Here is a 24,351-nt window from a genome sequence, read left to right as displayed (position 1 = left end):
TTGGTCCTACGTGGAAGTCTTCTGCAAGCAGATCTGTTCATCACCTCAGTAGATTGGAATTCAATTTAGTCAAAACAAATGCTCCTCGGGCCATAGAAAACCATTCTGACACACTGAAAGTGCTTCTTATTAACCACACTCTACAAATAAAACGGTGCCTGTTGAACTAGATTATTGCAAAACAAGTAAGAGGCTGTTGAACTAGCTATTGGAAAAACAAATCAAACACCAACAGAACATTCAGTATGTGTTCCTGGAGCTATGTTTCAGTAGAAAGACATTTAAATGTGAAGAGGGGTTGGAGCTGCTCATGGGATTATGGTACCTTTTGGTGTTGTGTAGTAGTAGTGCACAAACACCACCCTAGGCTATAATCACAGCTAGTATGGTAGACTGGAATACCAAACATTGTCTTCAGAGGGCTAGGCTACAACAGCAGCTGTAATGCAACTAAAGTCATGAAAAGCAGAGTGGCATGCAGTTGTATCAGCCACTACTCAGACAGTAATGTTATTTTTCCAGTCTGGTTCAGGAGCTTGTTCACCTGTAGGCTATATTACAGGTTTTAAGATGGCCTACAAATTGCTCTTACAGAACATTACGATAGAAAACTTTGAGATGCCATTTTAATGAGGCCACAACGAAAGAAAGATGATTGGCAAAAAAGTAGGGAAGTCAAAGTCATTCATCAGAGGAATTAACGTGAATGGGAGTAGATCTAATAATAGAAATTACAGGTGTGTGTCAATCTGGCTGGCTGGTCAATCCAGTGTCTACCTTAATTAGATTCTATTAATACTTATTCCCATTTTCTTTTTTAGAATCTGCACTGCTTCTAAAAGGTACAGTCTGTGATTGTAATCCAGTATACATTTTTTCAAATACATTGAATTACTCCTTGTACACAGTCCTTGTGTGGGCGTGCACTAATAATAAAATAATCTGGTGGTCGTACAGTCTTGGCTCGGTGGCTCTATACACGTTGCTTCAGGTGCATGGAAGGGAGAAGTGTCATTTCATTGACTGTTGAGCTTGAATATCAACAACTTGTTACCAGAATCAGACTAAGTTTAAGCCTTATGACATTGGATTGGTTTCAAATGATTCAAACACACCCCTTAAGCTAACTGATCTCAGGCTCATTTTGACCAAATTCCTTCATGGTTGACTTACTGACACTCTTACCATAACAAATTCCAAGAATGTTCAGTGATGACAATGTTGTACCCAATACTATTAGTGCCGTCTTCAGAGAAGAAAGTGACCCCTGCGGTTGTACACGGAGACTGATTAACAACAAAAGCGTTTTTTTTTTTTTTTTTACAAGTCATTCCAGAACTATACCATGTAGATCTAGAATTTACATTGGCCACCATTTAAATCTGTTGTTTGAGCTCATTACATCATGAAAAGGAATCTTCAGTTAATTAAATAGACAGTTTGCATTATGCTGCATAAGTTATGCAGTTCTGTAGTTTGGGTCGGACTGCAATAATGTAAAAAAAAGCTTTCACAGCACAACATCAGCAACTTCATCACCAAACGAGATGAGTTAGCACGCTAGCAAGCCTTTTATTAGGGTCAGCTGTGCTGTTGTTGGTATTTGATTTGATTTTGTATGCCTTTTGGTTGTTAAATTGCTAGCTTTCAACCAAAACTCATTATTGCTGCTTGAATAATATTCTAATCACATATTTGAGACTAGTGGCTCTGTGACTCCTACTGCTTGAATCATATTCTAATCACATATCTGAGACTAGTGGCTCTGTGACTCCTACTGCCTGTGGCCACAACTTACCACGGTTTCATTCAGTCTGCCTCACTCCTACACAGCCCACATTTTGCCATTCATGAATACCAATGTGAACAAATCCGTCGCCCACCATAGCAGATTAAGTTTTACTGAAACTATTACTTTTACTGAAATTAAAACAGAAAGTAGTAAAAAGCCAAATTGAATTGATTCGTCTGTCACATGGAAATGACTCATTCAAGCTCAAAACTATTTTGAAAGTTTGATACTTGAAAAACCTAGTCTTTTGAAAGAAGCTTACCTTAAAATTAAAAAATTAAAGTTAGCTAGGTGAGGTCATGTGGGCTTTAGGGTTGATAAACCACATAAACAATGTTAATTAAAACAGCAACAGTGATGTTTGTTTCCCCCCTAGGGTTCAGCTAATAACACTGAGCAGTGCAAGCCGTGAACAGTAAACACTGAATATGACAAAACAGTGTCCAAAAGAAGAAGTTTGCACACAAACAGACATTCCACAGATAGTTGGCAAACCAAATTGTCAGATTGATCTGTGTGTCCCCTGTTGATACCCTTCTTTGGACAACAAAACTATAAACTATGATCAGCATTCAGACCTCATTCTGTAATCTGGTGATTTAATTTGCTGTTTTTGAACAAGGTTGCAGATTACTGAACAAGACATCTAAAAGTTACATGTACACATTTGCATAACCTGACATTGTGGTTTTCAACTAGTTCCAGAATCACAGCTGTTATGACAAGTTGTCAAAGTGTGGTCACATTCTTTTGGTTGTGTGACACTCGTAGATCAAAATGTTTGCATGTTTGGTAGCCAAGCAAGTACTAGGGGCCAGGATTAGTTGTAATGTCAAATGATGCCAAGACTTCAAGGAAATGATCCAGGTGAATGTATCAATTTACACGTGTTGAAAAAGAACATATAAACAGTGACAAAAAGGGATATTACTTATTCAGTAATGGCTGTGTATAACAAATGTGAATTGGAATAAAGTGTTTATTGTAGAATTTATACTGTACTGAGTAGAGCCAGTCCACCATGTGCTATGGTATGTTTTATATATGTTAGTGTATTTTCTAGATGCTACAAAATTTCTAAGAGATTGGATTTATAAACTTTCCAACACATTTCATTTTATGGAGCCTGTCACTGATATGAACAGCTCATATATACAGCTGGATTTCCATTCCGTCATGGTCGTTTCAGTGGACCAGGATACTGTGAGTGGGCTTTAACAGACTGACTCTTAAATCTCCCAGCGTAACATTCTCCTCTCATTGGTACTACTGTGGTTGAGGTCAGTGCCCACTCCTTGATGGCATCACACCATATAAAAGCAACCGAAGGAAAACAAAGCGTCTGGAATCCACACACAAGAGACAGGACAGTTTTCCATTATGGACTAACCCAGACACACCACAGACCAGTCTCGACAGAAACAACCATTCGCCATCTCCAAGGCAAACAGTTTAGCAGTAAGGAGCTGAAGAGACCATCAGTACGTTATTTTTGTCCAGAGCTGTTTATCTTCACACAAAGAGAATGGAGTGGCCATTGACGGTGCTGATGCTGATGATGACTCTGGCCTCTGCTGTGGATCTCAGTGCCCTGAGAGAAGCTATGGTGAGTTAGCTGCACACACGTTGCCTGCATTCACAGTGCACTCATAGAACCAACACACAGAGGTCATGTGTGTTATCTATACTCACAACACAACAAAATACTAGGCACTCATGACTACTAGGCACTCATGACTAATACATGAATTATCTTATCTCTATATTTTGTGGTATTCTCTGTATATCTATAAGAATCCAAACTTTTGCTCTCCATCCCTTCATTTTGTCTTTGTTTAGGCTTACCTAAAGCAGTATGGCTACCTCCACACCACGCTTTTGCACTCGCAGTCACCCAGGCAACAATTGGAGGAGCTGAGTGAGTCCTTGAGGTAACTCACATTCGCATGAACCCACAATTCACTCACTCACTGACAATCTTGAAAACACCAAACATAGGCATATTAAGTTAGTGTTGGCATCAAGATCTGCCATTAAGATTTCTTTCAAATGTTGGTGTAATAGGACTTTCCAAAGGGTCACTGAGCTGCCAATCACAGGCAAGTTGGACCAGGCTACTCTGGAGATGATGCGGCAGCCCCGCTGTGGAGTACAGGACCCCTTCAACAACAGGACCCTGAAATATCGCCTTTTAGGTGAGAGGTGCATCTTAAACCCCAGGGCTGGCCTGAATTTGAAATAATTAAACAGAAAAAGAAATGGTACTACACTTAATGCTAGATCAAGCAGTATTTTGCAGTAAACAGTTTTTAAAGAATGCTATAGAATTAAGGCTGTGAAATGATTAACATTTTTAATCAGATTAATCACAGGTTTCTGTGGATTAATCATGATTAATCACATATTTTCTCGGTATATTTTTGTGAGAACAAAAAGATTCATGACAAAAGACAGATATATACATTTAACATGTTTTCTTTTTTTTAATTCATAAAAACAATGGTGCTGCAACTGAGCAGTTCTTTAGCAGTTATCTTTGCTATTCCATATGGAACATTAATATAATCTTCATCCTAAACAGAATTTGGGCTTCTTAGCCATTGTATGGTTGAATAAAACATTTTTCTTTTCTTTGTAAATCAAACAGAAATGATTTGGGCTTCTTAGCCATTGTTTTTATAGGATGTTTGAACATTTTTCTCTTTTTTTTGTCAAACAACCATTAACCACACCATGACACAATCTAATGCCTCTAAATGCCCTTTTACAGTAGTCTAGCCGCGGCTATCATATTACGTGCACTGTCTATCCCTATAGTGGTCGTTTTGTCTTCAATTGCCCAATTGCTTGCAACAGTTTGGAACTGTTGTGCACATGCCTCTGCAAAGTGGAGCTCTTCTGTTTTCATGCACGTTAGTGTAAACGACTTTAACTTCCATTCGTCGGTGATTAGATGTGCAGTTACACCCAGGTAGTTATCGTTACTCACAGAAGTCCAGTGATCCCCTGTCAGCGCCTGATGTTTCGTAGCAGCCAAGTCATTTTCCTTTTTTTCTTTTCAGCTTCATACAGCTCGTGGATTTTTGTCATTATTGTGCGACTTTGCGGTGCTTTGATACTCGAATCCCCCGTTGCCATTCGCACAACTTCGGTGAACCCCTCGTCCTCAACAATATTAATCGGTCTACAACTTTTAGCAATCCATTTGGCAACTGTGCTAATCAACTTGTCACAGGCACACTTAATGAGGGGCCTACGTTGTTCAGTGAGGGTGGTTTGGCGCATTCCACTTTAACTCCCCTCGCCGACCAACGCATGCATCGCGTTGAGGTGGTACTTATTGCTACGGTGAAACGATAACGTCTTCCCGCAGAGTGTGCATATCACTTTGGTTTTATTGAATGTTCCATCTTTGTTTTATTTTTAAACACGAACTTCCCATTACAGCGGCTACTAATGCAGATTGGGCGGAATTGTGGGTATATTTGGAAGCTCATTTTGCGCATGCGTTAAATGCGTTAAAAAAATTAACTAATTAATCCTGTAATTTAATCATAATCATTAACGCGTTATTTTTCACAGCTCTATATAGAATACATTTTTTGTTTCTCACTGATGAATGACTATAATATTGTATTACACTGTTAACCATAACTTGCTCTACTAAGCCTTCTTGAATATGGACTTTTACATTCTTAATGTACCAAACCAATTTACAACGAAAATATTCAGGAATAATATTATAACACATTTCATTAAAAAAAAAGAGTCTTACAATTTTTCATTCAATTCAGTGATCTTTACCAGTATGACATGCATTTGCATTGCCTTGCACTTATTATTAAAGTGATTATGGTGTTAATTATATATTTTTTAACTGCACTTAATTAAATAGGCCATTGGAAGAAGAACAAGCTAACCTATCGCATCTACAACTACGCACCCGATATGGGTGTGGCCAAAACCCGTGCTGCCATCCAGAGGGCATTCCGTTACTGGAGCGACGTCTCACTTCTGACGTTTCAGGAAGTGACCCAGGGGCCTGCAAACATCCAAATCTCCTTCCACAAGAGGGATGGCACATGTCCAGTGCCCTTTGATGGACCAGGTGAGAATGGGCTAAGACATAGACTCCCGTAAGCAGAGTTTCAGTTGTGTCAGTATGTCTACTGTCTTATGTCTAATTACATTAAGAAAAGTTGAATGTAAACGCCACATCATGCTATCTAAGTGCCATAACCATAGGAAAGAACTGCCAGCTACCCGGATGTGAGTGCGTTGTTAATTCAGTCACCTGAGTTGACATTCACATTCAAAGTCTAGATGGACTAACCCACAGGCCCAGCAGACTGCCAAGTCTTCTCTCTGTACCAGACACAATGTGATGTTTTTGATGCTGAATTGATTGAGTATATATGTTGGAGATTATACATGTATATAGCTATGTCAAACTCCTAATGATTCTAAGTACAGTGTGTGTGGTCTGAGTGTCTATATGTTTGTCATGTGTCATAGGAGGTGTCCTGGCACACGCTGAGGCTCCAGACTCAGGGCTGGTGCACTTTGACATCTCAGAGCGCTGGACCGAGGGATCATCACGTGGGGCTAACCTCCGCATTGTGGCAGCTCATGAGATTGGCCATGCCCTTGGGCTGGGTCACTCCCAGCATCGCAGCGCCCTCATGGGGCCGGTGTACACTGGTTACAGGGATGACTTCAAGCTGCACCCTGATGATGTGCTTGGCATCCAAGCTCTATATGGTCGGTTACGTTATTGTCAGATATAAGCCACATGTAATTACACATCCATTGGTCATGGTCAAAATAATGTTGGTCATGGTCAAAAACAGCAAGTCTTAGGCAATTGTGATGCATGTAGAGTTTTTTTGAAGGTTAACCAATTCCCCATCATTTCAGGTAAACCCAGCTCAAATCCAAGAGTCCCATCCCAATCTAAACCAGTCTCCAGTTCACCCAATCCCTGCAAGGCTTCTCTGGATGCCATCCTGCTAGGTTGGCTGGTTTTCTCTGGCCCACTCTGAAATCACACATGTGCTTACTGAATCTCTATATGATGCAATTATTTCAATTAGTGTAAGTTATATTCAGCTTGTCTGTCTGTCTGTCTGTCTGTCTGGCTCTCTCTCGTCTTGAAACAGGGCCTTATGGCAAAACATATGCGTTCAGTGGGCAGCATGTGTGGACAGTTACTGCCTTGGGTTATACTGCACCCACTCGCATCAGTTCTCTGTGGAAGGGTCTACCTGGGGATCTCTCTGCAGCAGTCCATTCATCCAGGACCAACAAATCCTATTTCCTAAAAGGTGTTGTGCCTTACTAATGATGTGACAATACCTGACCTCTGTGACCCTCTATTAAATCTACTGAGCACCACTGAACTTTTTCATTTGATATGGTACATCAGCCTGTATGTTACATATTGTCACACATTATGTTACCTAGGTGGGAAAGTCTGGAGATACACAGGCTTCCGGCTTGACAGAGGATTTCCTAGACAGCTGACCGGCATTCCCTCCGATGTTGACTGTGCTTTCTACCTCAACATCAATAAGAGACTGCTGTTTATTAAGGTGAGGTCCATGTCTTTTTCAATGGCATTTATTAGTACGTTTGTCACTGGTTTGGAGTGAGTAGCTATGTATATATTTGTGTTCTGTAGGACTCAGAGTACTGGCAGTGGGATGAGTTTGGTTCTGTGGACCTCAAGTCATACCCCAAAGCTCTGTCGCATCTTGTCAAAGGCCTTCCTTCCCGCCCTGATGCTGCCCTCACCTGGACTAATGGTCATATCTACGTGTTCAAGGGGGATAAGTACTGGCGTGTAAACGCTCGGCTCACCATAGACAAAGGCTATCCTCTAAGCAAGAAAGAGAGGTGGATGCAGTGTGACAACTGAGTTTCAAGAAGACTAGTGATTTTAAAAGTCCACCAACTTGAGTTTCAAGAAGACTAGTGATTTTAAAAGTCCACCAACTTATATGAAAAAAAAAATAATAAACTGAGCAATGCACAGTGTTTAAACATGTGAACTCTACAAAACCATATCTTCATCCCAGAACTGTGCTGAAGGTGTCCATCTTTAAAAAAATGTTTTATGTAGACATCAACAATAAACTGTACCCATTGTATTTTAATGAACATTTGGATAAGCTGTTTCGAATGGGTTTTGTTTGTAACCTTTTACATCAGACAGTAACAAAATAATAAAAAAAATTGAACATAAAGCATGGAAATGACATTGAAGTAGGCTAAATAAATACACCTATATTCAATTCAATTCAATTCAATTTTATTTATATAGCGCCATAACTATATGTAGCCTACAGCAGACAAGGTCTTCGGTGAGAGGATGAAAAGACAAGACTACAATTCCCATGAGTCTCTAGTGTGCTATACAGTAGGTCTACAATATCAATTTTCATTGGGTCGTGAAAATTAGATCCACCAATCCCCTACAGGACATTAGCCTGAACCATCTGACAAACCGACTCGTCTGAGACCAAGCTATCAAAGAAGAGGCTGTGTTATCACCCATAAATAAAACAATACTTCACTAAAGAGTCGCCTTTAACAATATTCTGCACCCAGCGATTATTTCAGTCTGTTAACGGAGCGGAGGATGGGATCTGCAGAAAGTACGACACGGAAAGTGTCTTTCGGCCTGGATGATGGGGACGCGGTCCGGATTTTGAGAGGAGTGAAGGTATGGATCCGAAGCTAGGCATCACGTTAGCTGTCAGTCGTATAACGCTTTTTCTAAGTGATGTGAGAACGGCTGTTAGTAAAACAGAAACGTGTTTTGCGCTCGTGATGAGGTATGAGGTTTTCTTACCAGTGCCGTCTCTTAAAGCACGAAGGGTTGACATTACCTGAAATGAGCTGGGCGAGGTTTAACCGGCAGAGTCATCACTTATGGAAAACATGAGCAGTCACTGAGGTTAGCTTAGCTGTTTTGGTTGGAGCTCCCATGTGTCGTTTTGCTATGCGTTCTGGGGATTTGGCCTTAATATAGTTTGCGGACTTAATTTAGTTATTCCAAATTAGCCGTCATTAAAGCCACCCAGTGGTATCTTGGAATCATGTTACATCAGAAGCTGCGAGAAGCTGAAGAAGCTAACTGACAGTGCTTTGGTTTTGTTTAAACTAGGAAACAGTGTTTGTGTAGCACCAGACTTAGACACATGACTTATCAGTGACAGAAACATATAGCAGAACGTCATTAGTATTGGTGACAGGCGTCCATCGGAGCTCAGTAGCCTACAGACCCAAAGTAGGCACTAGTGTGTGGTGCCGCCTAATGCAAACGACCGGAGAGCATGTGGAAGGAGAAACTGCCTTTATTACGGGGGTCTAGGCGATGAGCAGAGACTGTAGACTATAGGAGTAAGATATTAATCTATAATGACTTTGCTACCGATAACGAGGCAATGTCGACCAACTCATATGATCTGGTTCTGACTAGTATCACGTCCTCACACGAGAAAGCACAAGGTTAAGGATAAATCAGTGGCACAGGAGGCGATAATGACCTTGGACATTAAAGTGACAACGCCAGGTATTTTTGGACTATATTAAAACTAACATATGCTGTCCATGTTGACCCAATCCTCAACCGACAGTAACGGTTATCCTCATAATCTCCCCTGTCCGCTATCTGACCTTATGCCGGTGCGTTGTCTATGAGGTCTATCGTGTGTCTGTTTCCATTAGTCATACAGGAGACCTGTAGAGGCTCCATAGGTGAGGCACAGCTTGATGCAAAGGATGGGGCTCACAGTCTGTGTGTATCTATTTTCCCATATTAGTTTTATCTAGTGTGGCCTGACTAATGTACCTGTTCTTGTCAAGGAACACTTGTCTTAAGTAATCCAATACTGACCTCTACAGGTTAAACACTTGTAGTATCAGGAATGTAGCACCTGAAGCTGAAGTAGATTGTAGTTTTTAGATTGTCATAAAGATTTACATTTTTTTCCTCTACCTTTTGAAGCTTTCAGAGGATGTTCTCCAAAGAATGAGGGGTGCACATGAAATCCCCAAATCTCAGACAAAACCAACACTTGGCAACAAAGAGAACACAGGTAGGACACCAACATGATGAGGGCCTATGTCCTAATCAAGGGACAGTAGTCTTGGCTTTGTTCATTCCCATGATGATAAACTGTTAGGAAATCCAGGGTGGAACACAATCAACCAACAGCTTTTTGGCCACAGTTCTATGAATGAACCCATTGCTAAGCAGTTAAATACCTCTTGCAATTGTTTGATGCCATTAGCCCGAAACTGTAACCTTGCCCTTCACATTCATTTTCCATAGCTGAGCCAAATCTTCAGTCGCCAACCAAGCAACAGCCACAGTCACAATCGAAACCACCGCCCCAGGCAACATCTAGGCCCACAGCTGCAGACACCAGTGAGGAGCTGAAGAGGAGGTACAGTGGGCTGGAGGGTGGGCTGTGAATGGGCTGCCAGTTGGCTCTAAAGAGTAAGAGTTCAGTTGCTGTCAGAACCTGGCTCACACAAGGCCAGGGACAGAAGTCTTTAGACAGTCTTGATGCTTCAATTTCATCACCGCATCAGTCCATACAAAATGGACTAATGGAGCACAGATGCACAGCCGTGTCTTTTGAATCTGTGTAGATTGTTCACTGATTGGATATACAGAAATGTTAAAGAAACGCTATGCAACAATGTGTCACTTCTTAAAGGTATATTTTTATGAGCTTCTACTTTTGGTATAATTTTCAAATGAATTTTTATAGTATATGGTCATGTGGAGGACAGATAAACACACCTGTTCTTTCCACTAACCGTCTAGACTCTAGGCACTATAGAGTTTTGTTGTTTGGGTTGGAACACCCTACAAAAATGTAAGAAAAGCATAGTCTATCTCCATAGCTCTGTATTGTCAGTGATGCCATAAGCACAACATGAAACAAACATCAATAACACAACACAAGATCCATGTATGGAGAACACAGAGAGAATGCTGTGCGGTTCACTTCTTTTGCATGACTTTTGAGCTTGGCTGACATATAATCTGGGAAGCATGCTGAGTTTCTGTTGATTAGAGTAGATGTTCATCGTCTGAGCTGCCTCTGATCATGTACCCATGCTGGACAGGTATGAGCGTCAGCAGAGCATCATTCAGGAGGAGCTGGCCCGCATCGCCCGCCGAGAGAGGGAGGCCAGCCAGCAGGACCTGAGCCGAGCCATGCAGCGGGAGAGGGCACAGACCCGCCAGGAGGCAGACAAATCCCAACTGCTGGTGAGTCATGCACAGACTACACACACACACACACACACACAAATCATTTTGTAACTCTAATATGTGATCCACTTCTCACTGCTGCTTCAGTCAAGGTGACACCCTCTCTGTCGTCCCTTCAAGGCTTGCTTCAACTGACACTGTTTCTCCATATCTGTTGGAGCTACACTTGACTTGGCTCGCTCAGATTTACATCTCTCACTGACACTAATCATAGATATGCCAGACAGCTGTTATTCCTACAGTCACTGTGTAGCTCAGACATCTAAGAGGAGAAAGTGTCAAGGAGCTGCAAGGTGACAGAGAAACACTTAATTATATATTTTACAGTTGCAATCTAGTTTTAGTTACACACAGGAAAATATGTTAAATTCCTCATGCTATTGGTTGGGGACTTCCCACAGGAGCCAAACATCTCACTGTCAAGTGCAAGTCCTCCCACCCAACAACCTAGCCCAAGTATTAGAAGAACAGAGCTCACAACAACCAATCATACCGATACTTAACAACAATAACACCAAAGATGCCTTTGTGAGCATTTCACTGGGGTTGTCAAGCAGGCACCTTCTTTTGTCAGTGTTTCGTAGAATTAGGCCCACAAATTCTCTAGAACAAAGGTGTCTGGTGTGTGTCGTTTTACTGGGGTTGTCAAGCAGGCACCTTCTTTTGTCAGTGTTTCGTAGAATTAGGCCCACAAATTCTCTAGAACAAAGGTGTCTGGTGTGTGCCCCGCCCCCCCCATTTGGACACATTTCAATACCAGAGAGACTGCAACAGATACACCTCAAGATACACCCAAGCATTACAAGATACACCCAAGCATAAGAGACTTCCCCTTCAGCTATACTTCGGCCCATTTGGTGGTGGCTCTAAGTACGTCACCTTCAGCCATATAGATTGAGTGCTAATACTAAGTATACTTCAGTTACACCCATGCTCCGTTGATGCAGGCTCTAGGTATGCAAAAATCCGGATGATCTGGCAAAGTATGTCAAAGTATGCCAGCATGCCAACTTCCAGAACATCTTGTGACAACAGGCTTCTTCATGTAATACAGGTTAATTCACATGTCCCCAAGAAGTCTGTGAGCACCTCACCCAAAACGCTTTTTCAGCAGCCTCAGACAACTCCTTTTAAGCTCTACTGGTCTTGTGTGAGCTTGCCAACCTTGTTCCCTAACTTGTGCAACCAGTCCCGTGTACTTCAGCTACTTCCTGTCAAATGCTTTCTCAACAGCATCTTCAAAGGGAATCGTTAACTCAGTAAAGTAAACAATATGCTCACACTCAGAAAACAACACCATGTCTGTGGAACTTGACATCTCCAATCCTGTGCTTAATCCCATTGGCCAGTACTGTTTGTACATGCTTGGTGTCCACTCTTCCACCCCTCTTGTGCAAAATAAATGTTACTGTCCCTGTCATTTACCAGCAAAGAGTTAACTTTAACTCGTTCATTCTCCAACAAACATTTTAAAACCTTATTATGTCTCCACCTGTAGCGACCCTGGGTCAAGCTAGTTTTACACCCAGACAGAATACGTTTTAATGAGGCAACACCCATACACAAGTTGCAGCTTCCATCTTCACCCACCCACTGACTAAGGTTCTGCATAGTTGGGTGGACATCATAAGTAGCTTCAACAATGAATGTCAAGCGATTTAATGTGGCCCTTTTCTCAACATTTTGCCAGTTCATCCATTGACCTTTTGGAGGCTGCTGCTGCTCATCTTTTCGTCCTGCTTGCAAACAAAGCTGGTTACCATCTGCCTCCTTTTGGTACCGAGCTTTACCCCATGCTTTCCAATTGTCACCTAGCCCAAACCCTTCGTTTTCTTTGTACCTGCCCAATGATATCCCTATTCTTTAATGAGCCTTGTGCATGTTAAACCACTTCTCGTGGACCACTTCCATATCATCTATTGGAGCAGTGTTCTTGACTGCTGAATGCTACAATACTGAGACAACATGGCACCCCAAGCCATTTTCTAACTGCCTTACTCATGATTCTCTCAAATTTCTCTACCTAATTAGTAACTTCATTCACAGTCAAAGGGCCACCTTATGCATGGCAAAGGCCCAAACTGCAAACAACAGAATCTTTATTTACCAGGCAAGAAGTTCTTATTAATGGTATTGATGGCTTTAACAATGGACTCTATGCAAAAATACCATATTCCTGATTTCTGCACAGAAATATCTGTCAAACTATTTGCCTTCAGATAGGAGACCAACCTCCTTGCTACCACATTAAAGAAGATCTTTCCTTCCACATTAAAAAGACTGATAGGTCGAAAGTGGCCTATCATCAAAGCTCTCTTCTTCTTCGGAATGAAAATAACATCTGTCATTGTTCACACCTGTAACAATTGTTCCCGTTTTCCATTCAATCACCATGAGCTTCCATAGATATTTCCAAACATGAGGTGATCCTTTATGCACACAACAAGGTACCCCATTAGGACCAGAAGCCGATGCAGCCCTTGCACAACACACAAGCTCTTGCACCTCTGTCCACCTGAGCGGGCCATTATCCAATGGTGAACTGGAGCGGTCCATCATCCATCTCCAACTGGAGGAATGTCTGCCGGTAACACAAGACCCACATGCCTCTGATTGTCAGTGTGTACCAGATTAAGATCCGGGGTCCTTTCTTTCAACTCTCAAACTTCCAGTTTTCTCTTGAGTGAATAAAGACTTCACAAACTTAAATGGATACCTGTTGAATGAATAAAGACTTCACAAACTTAAATGGATACCTGTTGAATGAATAAAGACTTCACAAACTTAAATGGATACCTGTAGAATGAATAAAGACTTCACAAACTTAAATGGATACCTGTAGAATGAATAAAGACTTCACAAACTTAAATTTACATTTACATTTAGTCATTTAGCAGACGCTTTTGTCCAAAGCGACGTACAAGGGAGAGAACAGTCAAGCTAAGAGCAATAAAAAGCATGGTGTAACAATAAATACTTAGTTTAGTATTAGAATTAGAAAACAACGACCTAGAAAAAAGGAAAAAGAAGTGCAGGAATGTAACTGCTGAAGTGCAAGTTAAGCGCTAGTCAGGTGCCAGTTAGGAGGGGAGGTGCTCTCTGAAGAGTTGGGTCTTCAAAAGCTTCTTGAAGGTAGAGAGGGACGCCCCTGCTCTGGTAGTACTAGGCAGTTTGTTCCACCAACGTGGAACTACAAATGAGAATAGTCTGGATTGCCGTGCTTGCACAGACGGCAGTGCCAAACGACGCTCACTAGACGAGCGCAGCGTCCTGGGTGTAACCTTTGCCCTTACAAGAGCATTTAGGTAGGTGGGAGCAGAACCAGCAAGCACTCTGTAGGCAAGCATAAGTGACTTGAACTTAATGCGAGCAGCTACTGGCAGCCAGTGGAGCTCAATGAGTAGCGGGGTGACGTGTGCCCTTTTCGGTTGGTTGAACACCAGACGCGCCGCCGCGTTCTGGATCAGCTGTAGTGGTTTCACCACACAAGCCGGCAGGCCCGTTAGGAGGGCGTTGCAGTAGTCAATCCCTGGATCCCTGTAGAATGAAAAGACTTCACACACTTAAATGGATACCTGTAGAATGAATAAAGACTTCACAAACTTAAATGGATACCTGTAGAATGCAGCCCAAGCTTGTTCTTTCTTCTTCCTTCCGTCCGTCTAAGGAGCCACGCCCTCCCTGACATAGCCAGTCTACTCCTCTACCTTTGTCCTCCTCTTTTAGCAGTACACTAATACCTTCTCTCTCTTCAATATTCGCTTGTTTCCATTGCTTCTTCAACTGCCTCCTCTCTCGAGTCAGCCTTTCTATTTCAACCTGTTGTTTTGACTTGCCTTAACTTTGCGTTTCCTTCCTAGCTTTCTGACAAATGCCTTAATATTTCCATGCCAAAATTGTAGAATAGACTGTTCTTGTCAAAATGACTTACCTTTTAGAAAATATACAGTTTAGGAGGGCAGTAGGGTTTGCTTTGGTTAAAACTTGTCAAATATGAGCTTGTGAGTGTCTGTGATATTATCACTGTGCTCTGTGTTTTTTTGACTTTGAGTACCAGATTGATGTGGTTGCACGAAGGTCAGTCACAAAGGTTATATGAGTACAACAATCAGTACAACGCAGGCATGTGTTCATGCAATCTTGAATTATATTTCTTTTTGCCTGTGACTTTTCCAAACAGTAGGGGGAGACAAAGAAATACTGTGCATGTTAAGTCTTACGGTACGTGTCCACGGCATGCGATATCGTGCTGCTCTCATTGGGATAGAATGGATGCGATTTGCTGCATACTGAGGAAAAAATCGTGTCTGCTGCCTGCAAAAAGTTGGGCTTGCTTTAACTTTATGCAAATGAGTGCGATTTGCTGCATGCTGAGAGCCAATCAGTTCGGCGTGTGTGTTATTTGGAAGCCAACGTAGTTCATAGGGGCGGGAGTAATCAAAAATATCGAAACAAGATGGCGGCGTCTCGGGACTCTGTTACTGGGAAATATTTTATGTGAATAAAGGTTATCTACAGGACTTTTTATATGTCTAATCGACTCGGTTTGTTGTTTATATGCTACACGAATGCTGTGAGGTCAAACAGAATATTGTAGGTCTTGAACTCAAGCTCTCGACTATTACTGTTAGCTTGCCGCTAACACTTTAACCAAAAACCCATTGGAACACATAGTGGCTAGCTAGCTGCTAATAAGTTACCTATAACTAGGGTGACCAGACGTCCTCTTTTACCCGGACACGTCCTCTTTTACAGGACTTTGTATATGTCTAATCGACTCGGTTTGTTGTTTATATGCTACACGAATGCTGTGAGGTCAAACAGAATATTGTAGGTCTTGAACTCAAGCTCTGGACTCGCGGACTAGCTTGCCGCTAACACTTTAACCGAAAACCCATTGGAACACATAGTGGCTAGCTGCTAATAAGTTACTTATAACGTTTAATTGATTGTTTACTTTGCACATGAGCACATTTTGGGACGAATGACCCAATCCAATATTAGCGATCTCAGTCACTACGCGGAGTTTGAGTATCTAATCATGTATTTAATGATGACTTTATTGACAGCACAAAACTGTGGGTGCTTCCAACATAACCGCGAGCGCTAAAAAGCAAAGCCCACCTAGCTATCCCTACCAAAGCCCAACTTTGCTACAGCCAAACATGATTTTCCTGACCACGCCCCCCATGCGACTTTACGCATAGCGATTTAACGCATGTCATTTGTGCCGTGGACACGTACCGTTAATTACTTGTTTTATATATTCAGCACTGGCGTTGCTGTCTGTCAAACAAAGATATTAAGTCATGCTAGTCCATGATCTAATGGTCATACGCTTCTTCAGGACATTTTATGACAAACATATGCATACTATTTCATATGCAGCAGAGACAGTGGAGCTTAAGTTTAAAAATTAATAAACTACAGTCTTATCTTTTTTAATTAAATAGTTTTAACGGGTGCCTTAAAATCAGGCCCTTCAGGCAGGCAAGGTCATTGTCAAGTGGAGCCCTCAACATGGAAATTGCATTCGGACCATTCTGATCGACACAAAATGACTTCTTTGATCCGCTATCCTCTCCCTCTGCACCTCTTCACCCTCCAGGGACCGCCTTATCTGCTCTGGAGGAGCGGCGGATTGCACCCAAAGAGTTACCCAGGGGTATTACGACACATGCGCGCACGCACACACGCACACACACACACACACACACACACACACACACACACTCATGCATGTCCATACATACACTCACACATCCACACTCAGACACACAAATATGTGTTCGGACTTGGAGTTGGTCTTATCTGTCTGCAGACATATGATTGTGTTAATAGAAATTTCCAGAGAAAATGTGACGAATTGCAATGCTCAGGTGGTAATTACTACGCCTGTGCACTCTCTGTTTCTGTCGTCCCTCTTCCTTCTCTTCTTTTCATTCGTCCGTGCTGCCTTAACAGTCTAAAGGCCCTGTCCTTCTCTTCTTTTCATTCGTCCGTGCTGCCTTAACAGTCTAAAGACCCTGTCCTTGTCTGCCTCAGTACCACACAGTTCATGCGTGGGTGCACTCACACATCTACTCCTAAAGCAAAGGTATAGGTTCAGGGGTAAAAGCGAAACATGATAACTAGTTAAGATGATGACAATAAGGGTATGGGGTCCTATATCTGACTGGTGGACCCCTCTTTTTCCTTACCACTCAGAACATTTATAATTGGCAGCAGTAAGCCAAGAACAGAGAAGGCACTTATTTTTTTTGTCAGCCACAGTTTTACACACAGTGTCAGTCCAGAGGCTCATTCTGGTGAGTGATATTGGCCAAGACAGAAAACCAAACCAGATTTAACATGGATGGTGGGGTGGATGTTTAAGATGGATGTTTAAGATGGATGGTGGGGGTGGATGTTTAAGGTGGATGGTGGGGGTGGATGTTTAAGATGGATGGTGGGGTGGATGTTTAAGATGGATGTTTAAGATGGATGTTTAAGATGGATGGTGGGGTGGATGTTTAAGATGGATGTTTAAGATGGATGGTGGGGTGGATGTTTAAGATGGATGTTTAAGATGGATGGTGGGGTGGATGTTTAAGGTGGATGGTGGGGTGGATGTTTAAGATGGATGGTGGGGTGGATGTTTAAGGTGGATGGTGGGGTGGATGTTTAAGATGGATGTTTAAGATGGATGTTTAAGATGGATGGTGGGGTGGATGTTTAAGATGGATGTTTAAGATGGATGGTGGGGGTGGATGGTGGGGGTGGATGTTTAAGATGGATGTTTAAGATGGATGGTGGGGTGGATGTTTAAGATGGATGTGTAAGATGGATGGTGGGGGTGGATGTTTAAGGTGGATGGTGGGGGTGGATGTTTAAGGTGGATGTTTAAGATGGATGGTGGGGTGGATGTTTAAGATGGATGGTGGGGGTGGATGTTTAAGATGGATGGTGGGGTGGATGTTTAAGATGGATGTTTAAGATGGATGGTGGGGTGGATGTTTAAGATGGATGTTTAAGATGGATGGTGGGGTGGATGTTTAAGATGGATGTGTGGGGTGGTTGTGTTTGCTCTCTACCTGCATTTCTTGTGTCAGCTGTGAGAGCATTTGCATGTGCATGTGAGCTGTGAAGGAATATAATTAAGATCAGAGAGCTGTGACTTCTTATTGTTGTAATTATTATTATTGTTATTATTGCTAGAAATAAACAAACAGCCCTAGACAAATCCTTGTGGCACCATGTATGGGGCATTTTGGCCCACAAACATTTGCAAACAAATGTAATTATGAACACAGAGTGCATTTTGTACCTAATCAAGGAAAAACACAGTGAACTAATAACTATCCCAATAGACAGTAACATATTTTGAAGAGCACTCTTCATGTCTTTCTGTAATAGCTGAGTCTTCCAGTGGTGAGATGCTGGCTGGAGAGTGGCCTTACCTTGTCCATTTCCTTCCATTAGGACCCTACCTGTGTCCTTATGAGCCACCAGTACACATCATGTGACGCCATGGCCTATTTCAGCCATATCAAAAAATTAAAAAGGCTGTTAAGGCAATCACAAGGCAACCCTTTGATGCATCCAAGTCCGCAAAGCATTTTGCAAATTGACTGTCTGGCCCCTCTCCCTTCCTATGAGAGATAGCTTTCTTCTCTTGCTAAACTCTGTCTCTTTTTTTCCCCTTTTGCTCCATCTCTCACGCGTCCTCTCTTCCCTATCTCCTCTGGCCCCTGTGAATGCTCATTGTTAGACGCTGCTCTTTGGCAGATACATTTCAGAATGTGAGCGGAGCGGGAATAAAGAGGAGGAAGAATGAGATAGAAGGAGGGAGAACGGGACCAACCTCTCCCCATCTCTTTCCCTTCCCCTTTAAAATGCATTAATGTAATTTTGCAGGCTGTCGGCAGCAATAGGTGATAAGTCACATTTGCATATGGCACTTATCACCCCTACCAACCACCAACCCCCCAACGCCCCCCCACCCCTCCGCCCATCTCCTGCTGTGTAATTAAAACGCTCTTTTCATTACGCGCTTTCAGCCTTGGAAACGGAGGCCAAGGCCATTCATGGATCTTTGTGCTCGCCGATGCATTCTATTCTATTCTATTCCACATCCGATGCATTCTGTTCTATTCTATTCCACATCCGCTGCAGACTGTATACATTCACATGTGCCTTTAGTTTGGGTGTCTGTGTCAGGTACTATGTGTGTAAATGGAAGAAACAACGGGGAATAGAATGCATGAGATACTCATGGACAAAAGATGTGTGGAAATCATACCTAATCACACCACTGGTATCATGGCACTTTGGGAATCTTTTTGGTCTTGCTTTCATTATTTGGTTAATTATTATTGGCCTATGTGAAACCTAAGCTGAATTCTAAAACAAGACCATATCCTATTTCTTTTACAACACAGGTGAATTGAGCCTCTTGAAATTGAAGCTTTTAGTGGTCTGTAGTTCTTCTTTCTTTCACTAGATGGCAGAAAGAGATTGATGTGGCTGAACTTGTGCTTTTGTGATTGGCTTTTGCTATCTTCTCCTGTGATCATTCTGTGCATCTTTGCTTTAGGAGCTGTCAACAAATGTTATAATGGTAGAGAACAAATGCACTTCGTTTGCAAGCCCATCCTCTAGGGGTAAGGCAGAGAAAGAGTGAGCGAGAGACCGAGCAAAACGCATACGTTAAGGACACCCAAAACATGAAGAACCTCGCTGTTAAGACTTTGTTTCTGTAAAGGGAAACATTCTATGAAACAAATTGCCTCTGTGACGTGTGCAGAAACACTGTACAGAAGATGAGGTGTACATAAAGCACATACCGTATACCCGGGGCTTGAGTCATACTGGGACTGACTCACACACTGCTCATTTCATCGCTCCTTGCCCAGAGTAATCTCACTCGCACACACTCACTGCTCCTGTTGTAGCGCTGGTCTTATTGAGGATCCCAGCAGCTGTGTGCGCTGCCACTGAAGATGCCCCAGCGGTCCGCTGGCAGCCCTGGAATGATGCCCTCAGCCTAGAGAAGAAGTACGGCAAAGCGCTTCAGCAGCCCTGGCAATGAGCCACAGCCGATCCACCTTCACCCTGAAAGAGAGCACTTTTGGTTGGGTTTCGGAGAAAACCCTATTAACCATTTTGTCGGTCTAGCTTTTCACACCTGGCAAGCATTACATTGGCTGTTTGTTCTTGTGCCGTTAGTGTTTATGTGCCATATCTATTTTTTTAATGGAAATTCACGGGGTGATTTTGAAGGCAATTGTTCAGAGCTTACTTGTCTCTCAAGCTGGTCTGGATAATGCGCATAGACAGTTGTGCAGCTTGGACATGAACTGAACTGTAGATGACTGCTTAACTTCTTCTTGAAGTGTCCCTTACACGACTTCCTCTCTTCTGAGAGCTCTGAGCACTTTACTCAGCATCACTCTTATGTTTTCATGTATTGTCTTTAAGGTCTGAGGAATGGATGTATGTGTGTTGTGGGTGCTGTAGTCTCTTGCCCAGACTTTTGGCCAGCCTGGTTTGTGGATGTAGCTGTAGTGATTTATATGTTCTTTACTGCAGAGGCTCCGTAGACAAGGATACGCATGGGTACTTCCGTGTATCAGGCACACCTTTCATAGCCTCCCTCAGCCTGTTGAACCCCTTTAGTCCCTTAAAACAAACTCACTCATCTTCAATGACTTTCTGGATTTGGACTTTACCCATGTTTCCAACTGCTGTGAAAGATTGTGTGTTTTTCTCTCCTTTTTAATGGGATCTTACTCAGGGGATCAGGCTGATGGCACCTTACCTTTCCACCTCTCTTCAGCCCTCTCCTCCACTTCATCAGAGGAGCCGGCGAGAGTGAGCTGCAGCCTGGTGATAACTGGGCCTTATCAGTAAATGTAATCTCAGAGCTGACATCTTTCTGCATGTAAAACCATTAAGGCTCAGCTCGCCGCGCTCACGCCGGGCCCAAGAGCCTGTAATTGCCAAGCAGTTGACTGCAAGCAGGAGAGAGGGAAGATTTCTATCCGCTGTGAGCTCGCTGCCCAAATCTCTGTCATCTCTGATCCATCGTGATGCAGGTAAAATGGGAGGCAAGAGCACATTAGAAGCCAAATTACGGATGTTTTGGTTGCTATCTCCTGTTCTCATCTTCAAGGTTGAGGCGCTTGTCTTTTTTGTTTACTTGTGTTGTTCTGTGTGAGTTTTAGAACAATAAGGAAGTCTTTAGTTAAAGCATGCTTGCTTTTGCCAAGGACTTACTTGAAAGTTGCTGGCATGTTGTGGATTGACTGAACGTGGGCTTGTTTTGTAGTCTGTAGATGTTGGAAAGTGTGATTGTCTTTCTGCACTCTGAGGCTGAAACACTGTGGCGTATTGTAGGCCGTAAGGTGAACACTGTTTTCGTTTCAACCCGCTCCACAGTCGCGCATCTACACAATCTTTAGCTCATAAAAAAGAACGAGTCGTGCTTAACTACCAAAAAAAAGTTCGTCGCTGACTTTCCAGTCAATTTTTGGTGCGTCTATGTTTTATGCCGAACTAGTTTCTTCAGAGCGTAATAGGATCTTGGTCGCGAGTGCTGGCACTTTTCGACACGTGATCGTTCTACACCAATGAGGTAGCTGCTTTTTGTCAACAGAATGGCAAGATGGCGGCTCCCGTGGTTAGATTCAACGTTACCGATCAAGAGGAAAACACCCGAACATCCTCAAAAGTGGGCTAAATGGATTCTAAATAGTGCTGTATACGTAGCCGCGTCCAAGAAGAACAATGAGGCAAATATACGATAATGTTATGCTTATGTTAAGTCATTTAGATCAAGTTTGACATACCTGGGAATACACCTTACTGACGATCTAACATGGACTGTGAACACCCAGCACACACTGAAGAAATCAAGGCAAAGACTGTACTTCCTACGTCAGCTGAGGAAGTTCAGAGCATCAGCACCCATCAGCTGTGTGTCCTGACAGCATCATCACTTGGTATGGGAACTGTACAGCCTGTGACAGCAGTACCGCATCATCAGAGCACCTCTCCCTACAGACCTACAAGAGAAGACTACGTACCAGGGCCCAAAGTATTGTAAAAGACTCCTAACATCCTGGCCATGGACTTTTCTAAACACTGAGGTCAGGCAAACGTCTCTGCTGCTACAAGACCAGAACAGAGAGACTGAGAAGGAGCTTCTTTCCTCAAGCATTCCGTATCCTGAACACACACAATGACTATATAAACAGCAATTACACTTTTTTTCACACTTGCACATGGACTGTACACACACTGCACTTTATACTCCCTCTTGCTATTTTAGATTAGATTAGATTAGATTCAACTTTATTGTCATTGCACAGAGTACAGGTACTGAGGCAACGAAATGCAGTTAGCATCTAACCAGAAGTGCAAAGTAGAAGAGTGCAGAGTATGTGCAAATGGTAATATAAATATAGATAAATATGGTATATACAGTATGACATAAGATATAAGTGGTATGAGCAGTAGGAACATGAGCAGCAATAAAGGTGATTAGTGCAGATGTGATGATTATTGTTATGAAATATTTCTTGATCTTTCTTTCTTCACACTCGCACAGAAAAAGCTTAACACCAAACGAAATTTCACTACATGCTTTACGTAAGTATTTCTATGTATTTGACAAAAAAAACCTCCTTCCTTGTATCAATAAAAGGCAGTAATTGTACTTATACCAATGACCATTTGTTCGTTCGTTCGTTCATTCATTCATTCATTCATTCATTCACAAATGAAAACAACACTGATGAACCATAAAAACAATCTTTATGAAAAATATGAAATAGGATATATAAAACTGTACAAAACTAAATAAGAAATAACAGATTAAGGACACTCAGTCCTCACTGTCAGTGTCAGGACAGTTATCTTCCAGTTCCTCAGTTTCTTTTGTGTTGGCACAATTACAGCAACGACATAAGTTTGTGCAACACAATCCTGCAGAAAAACAGGAACATCTGCCTGTCTCACAGGCACCTTTGCAGCCGCAGTCAGGGGCAGGGTTTCTGGTCATCCAGATGATGTGCAAGGTCCCATCCTCTATTTGCCAACCATATCCAGCAGGTGATGGGGCACTTATATTTTGTTTGAGACAGGACCTCATTATTGCAGCCTAGTAGTTTCCCCTTTTGCAATGCTGATGGAGGGCATCAGAAGTAGGGGGAATGCATAATTCTGGCAAGGCTGATGATGCTATACAGAAAGCCTTGTACCTAGCTTCATTTACATTATCGGCAGCTGGCTGATCATATAAGTGGCATACATACTGGCAAAGAAGTGCAAATGTTGACTGCTCCAAGTTAAAGTTAGTACCTAAACTTGTAAAAGCCTTTAGGTACTCATCTTTCTCACATGCAACAGAAAATGTCTTTCCTTGTCCTTTGCCATAAAAGGCACTTGTGGAGTCACACCCAGAGAATGTGTGAATTCCGATCAAGGCTGAAAACACACTGGTTCCGAGAGCTGATGACACCTTGGTAATGTCAATGATACGTGTCCTGTTGCCAGTCCCTGTGAAAACATATAAACTGCATGGCAAATCTGTCTGCACACTTACAGCAATGACTGCCACATCAGTGTCAGAGCTCTTGATAATGACAGCTTTATGCTCCCGTGCAGCATGTTGTGCATGTAAAAACACCCTTTTGTCACATTCTTCATGATCACACTGCAGGTCTTCAACAACACAAACAGACTGTACACCCTCCTTAACAGTCACACAGTGACATTGATTTGTATGTGCAAGCAGAGGTTTTTGCCCACTATTGTAAGGTCTGCATTTTTCCATACAACATACAGGAATTCGGCAAGTGCTTCCTTATTTGTTCCTTCTGAGAGAAACTTTTTCCATTGGGTTGGGGTCCTCTGATCCGGGCCAAAGATTTGCATGCGTTGTGACCCTGCATCAGCTCTATACATGACCGTTCTAGGTTTTTGATACTGATGGGGGAAATCACGAGTCAGCCTCTTCTTCAACATATCCTGTCTGCAACACAACAAAACAGTGACAATTAAGAGTCACAGGAGTATCATGAAAAGCAGAGAGTGGTGGAGGTGGTACAAGACATTACAGGCTAGAACCTATCTGCCATACAGCACATTTAACACCAAAGATGCCCAAGAAAGGCACACAACATCACAAACCTCACCACGCAAACACACACACACACACACCACACACCACACACACCTTCTCTTTGTTGCCAACTGGTACATGTCTGTGCAAAAAGCAAGACTT

The 24,351-nt window shown here is 42.4% G+C and overlaps 2 protein-coding genes across 3 annotated transcripts in view; both read left to right on the top strand.

The window, feature by feature from the left end:
* Positions 1–3,392: 3,392 nt before the first annotated feature.
* LOC105894240 (matrix metalloproteinase-19-like) lies at positions 3,393–8,042 on the top strand. The gene is made up of 8 exons (XM_031566762.2): positions 3,393–3,723; positions 3,857–3,987; positions 5,688–5,900; positions 6,308–6,553; positions 6,710–6,805; positions 6,952–7,116; positions 7,256–7,383; positions 7,473–8,042. Exons 2-8 carry the CDS (start codon positions 3,918–3,920, stop codon positions 7,707–7,709), a joined length of 1,155 nt encoding a protein of 384 aa, XP_031422622.1. The 5' UTR covers positions 3,393–3,723; positions 3,857–3,917; the 3' UTR covers positions 7,710–8,042.
* Positions 8,043–8,253: 211 nt separating this feature from the next.
* Positions 8,254–24,351, top strand: part of chchd6a (coiled-coil-helix-coiled-coil-helix domain containing 6a) — a 70,587-nt gene continuing 54,489 nt past the window's right edge. For both annotated transcript variants that reach the window (XM_012820869.3, XM_031566760.1), the window contains exons 1-4: positions 8,254–8,516; positions 9,804–9,894; positions 10,131–10,245; positions 10,937–11,081. In XM_012820869.3, the coding sequence (XP_012676323.1) occupies positions 8,433–8,516; positions 9,804–9,894; positions 10,131–10,245; positions 10,937–11,081 (435 nt within the window). In that variant the 5' untranslated portion in view covers positions 8,254–8,432. The remainder of the gene's footprint in view (positions 8,517–9,803; positions 9,895–10,130; positions 10,246–10,936; positions 11,082–24,351) is intronic.

Source organism: Clupea harengus, chromosome 4 (assembly GCF_900700415.2).
Source record: "Clupea harengus chromosome 4, Ch_v2.0.2, whole genome shotgun sequence".
In the NCBI taxonomy this organism is placed as follows: Eukaryota; Metazoa; Chordata; class Actinopteri; order Clupeiformes; family Clupeidae; genus Clupea; species Clupea harengus.
The sequence above is the reverse complement of the archived record's forward strand: the minus strand, read 5'-3'. Positions and strand labels throughout refer to the sequence as shown.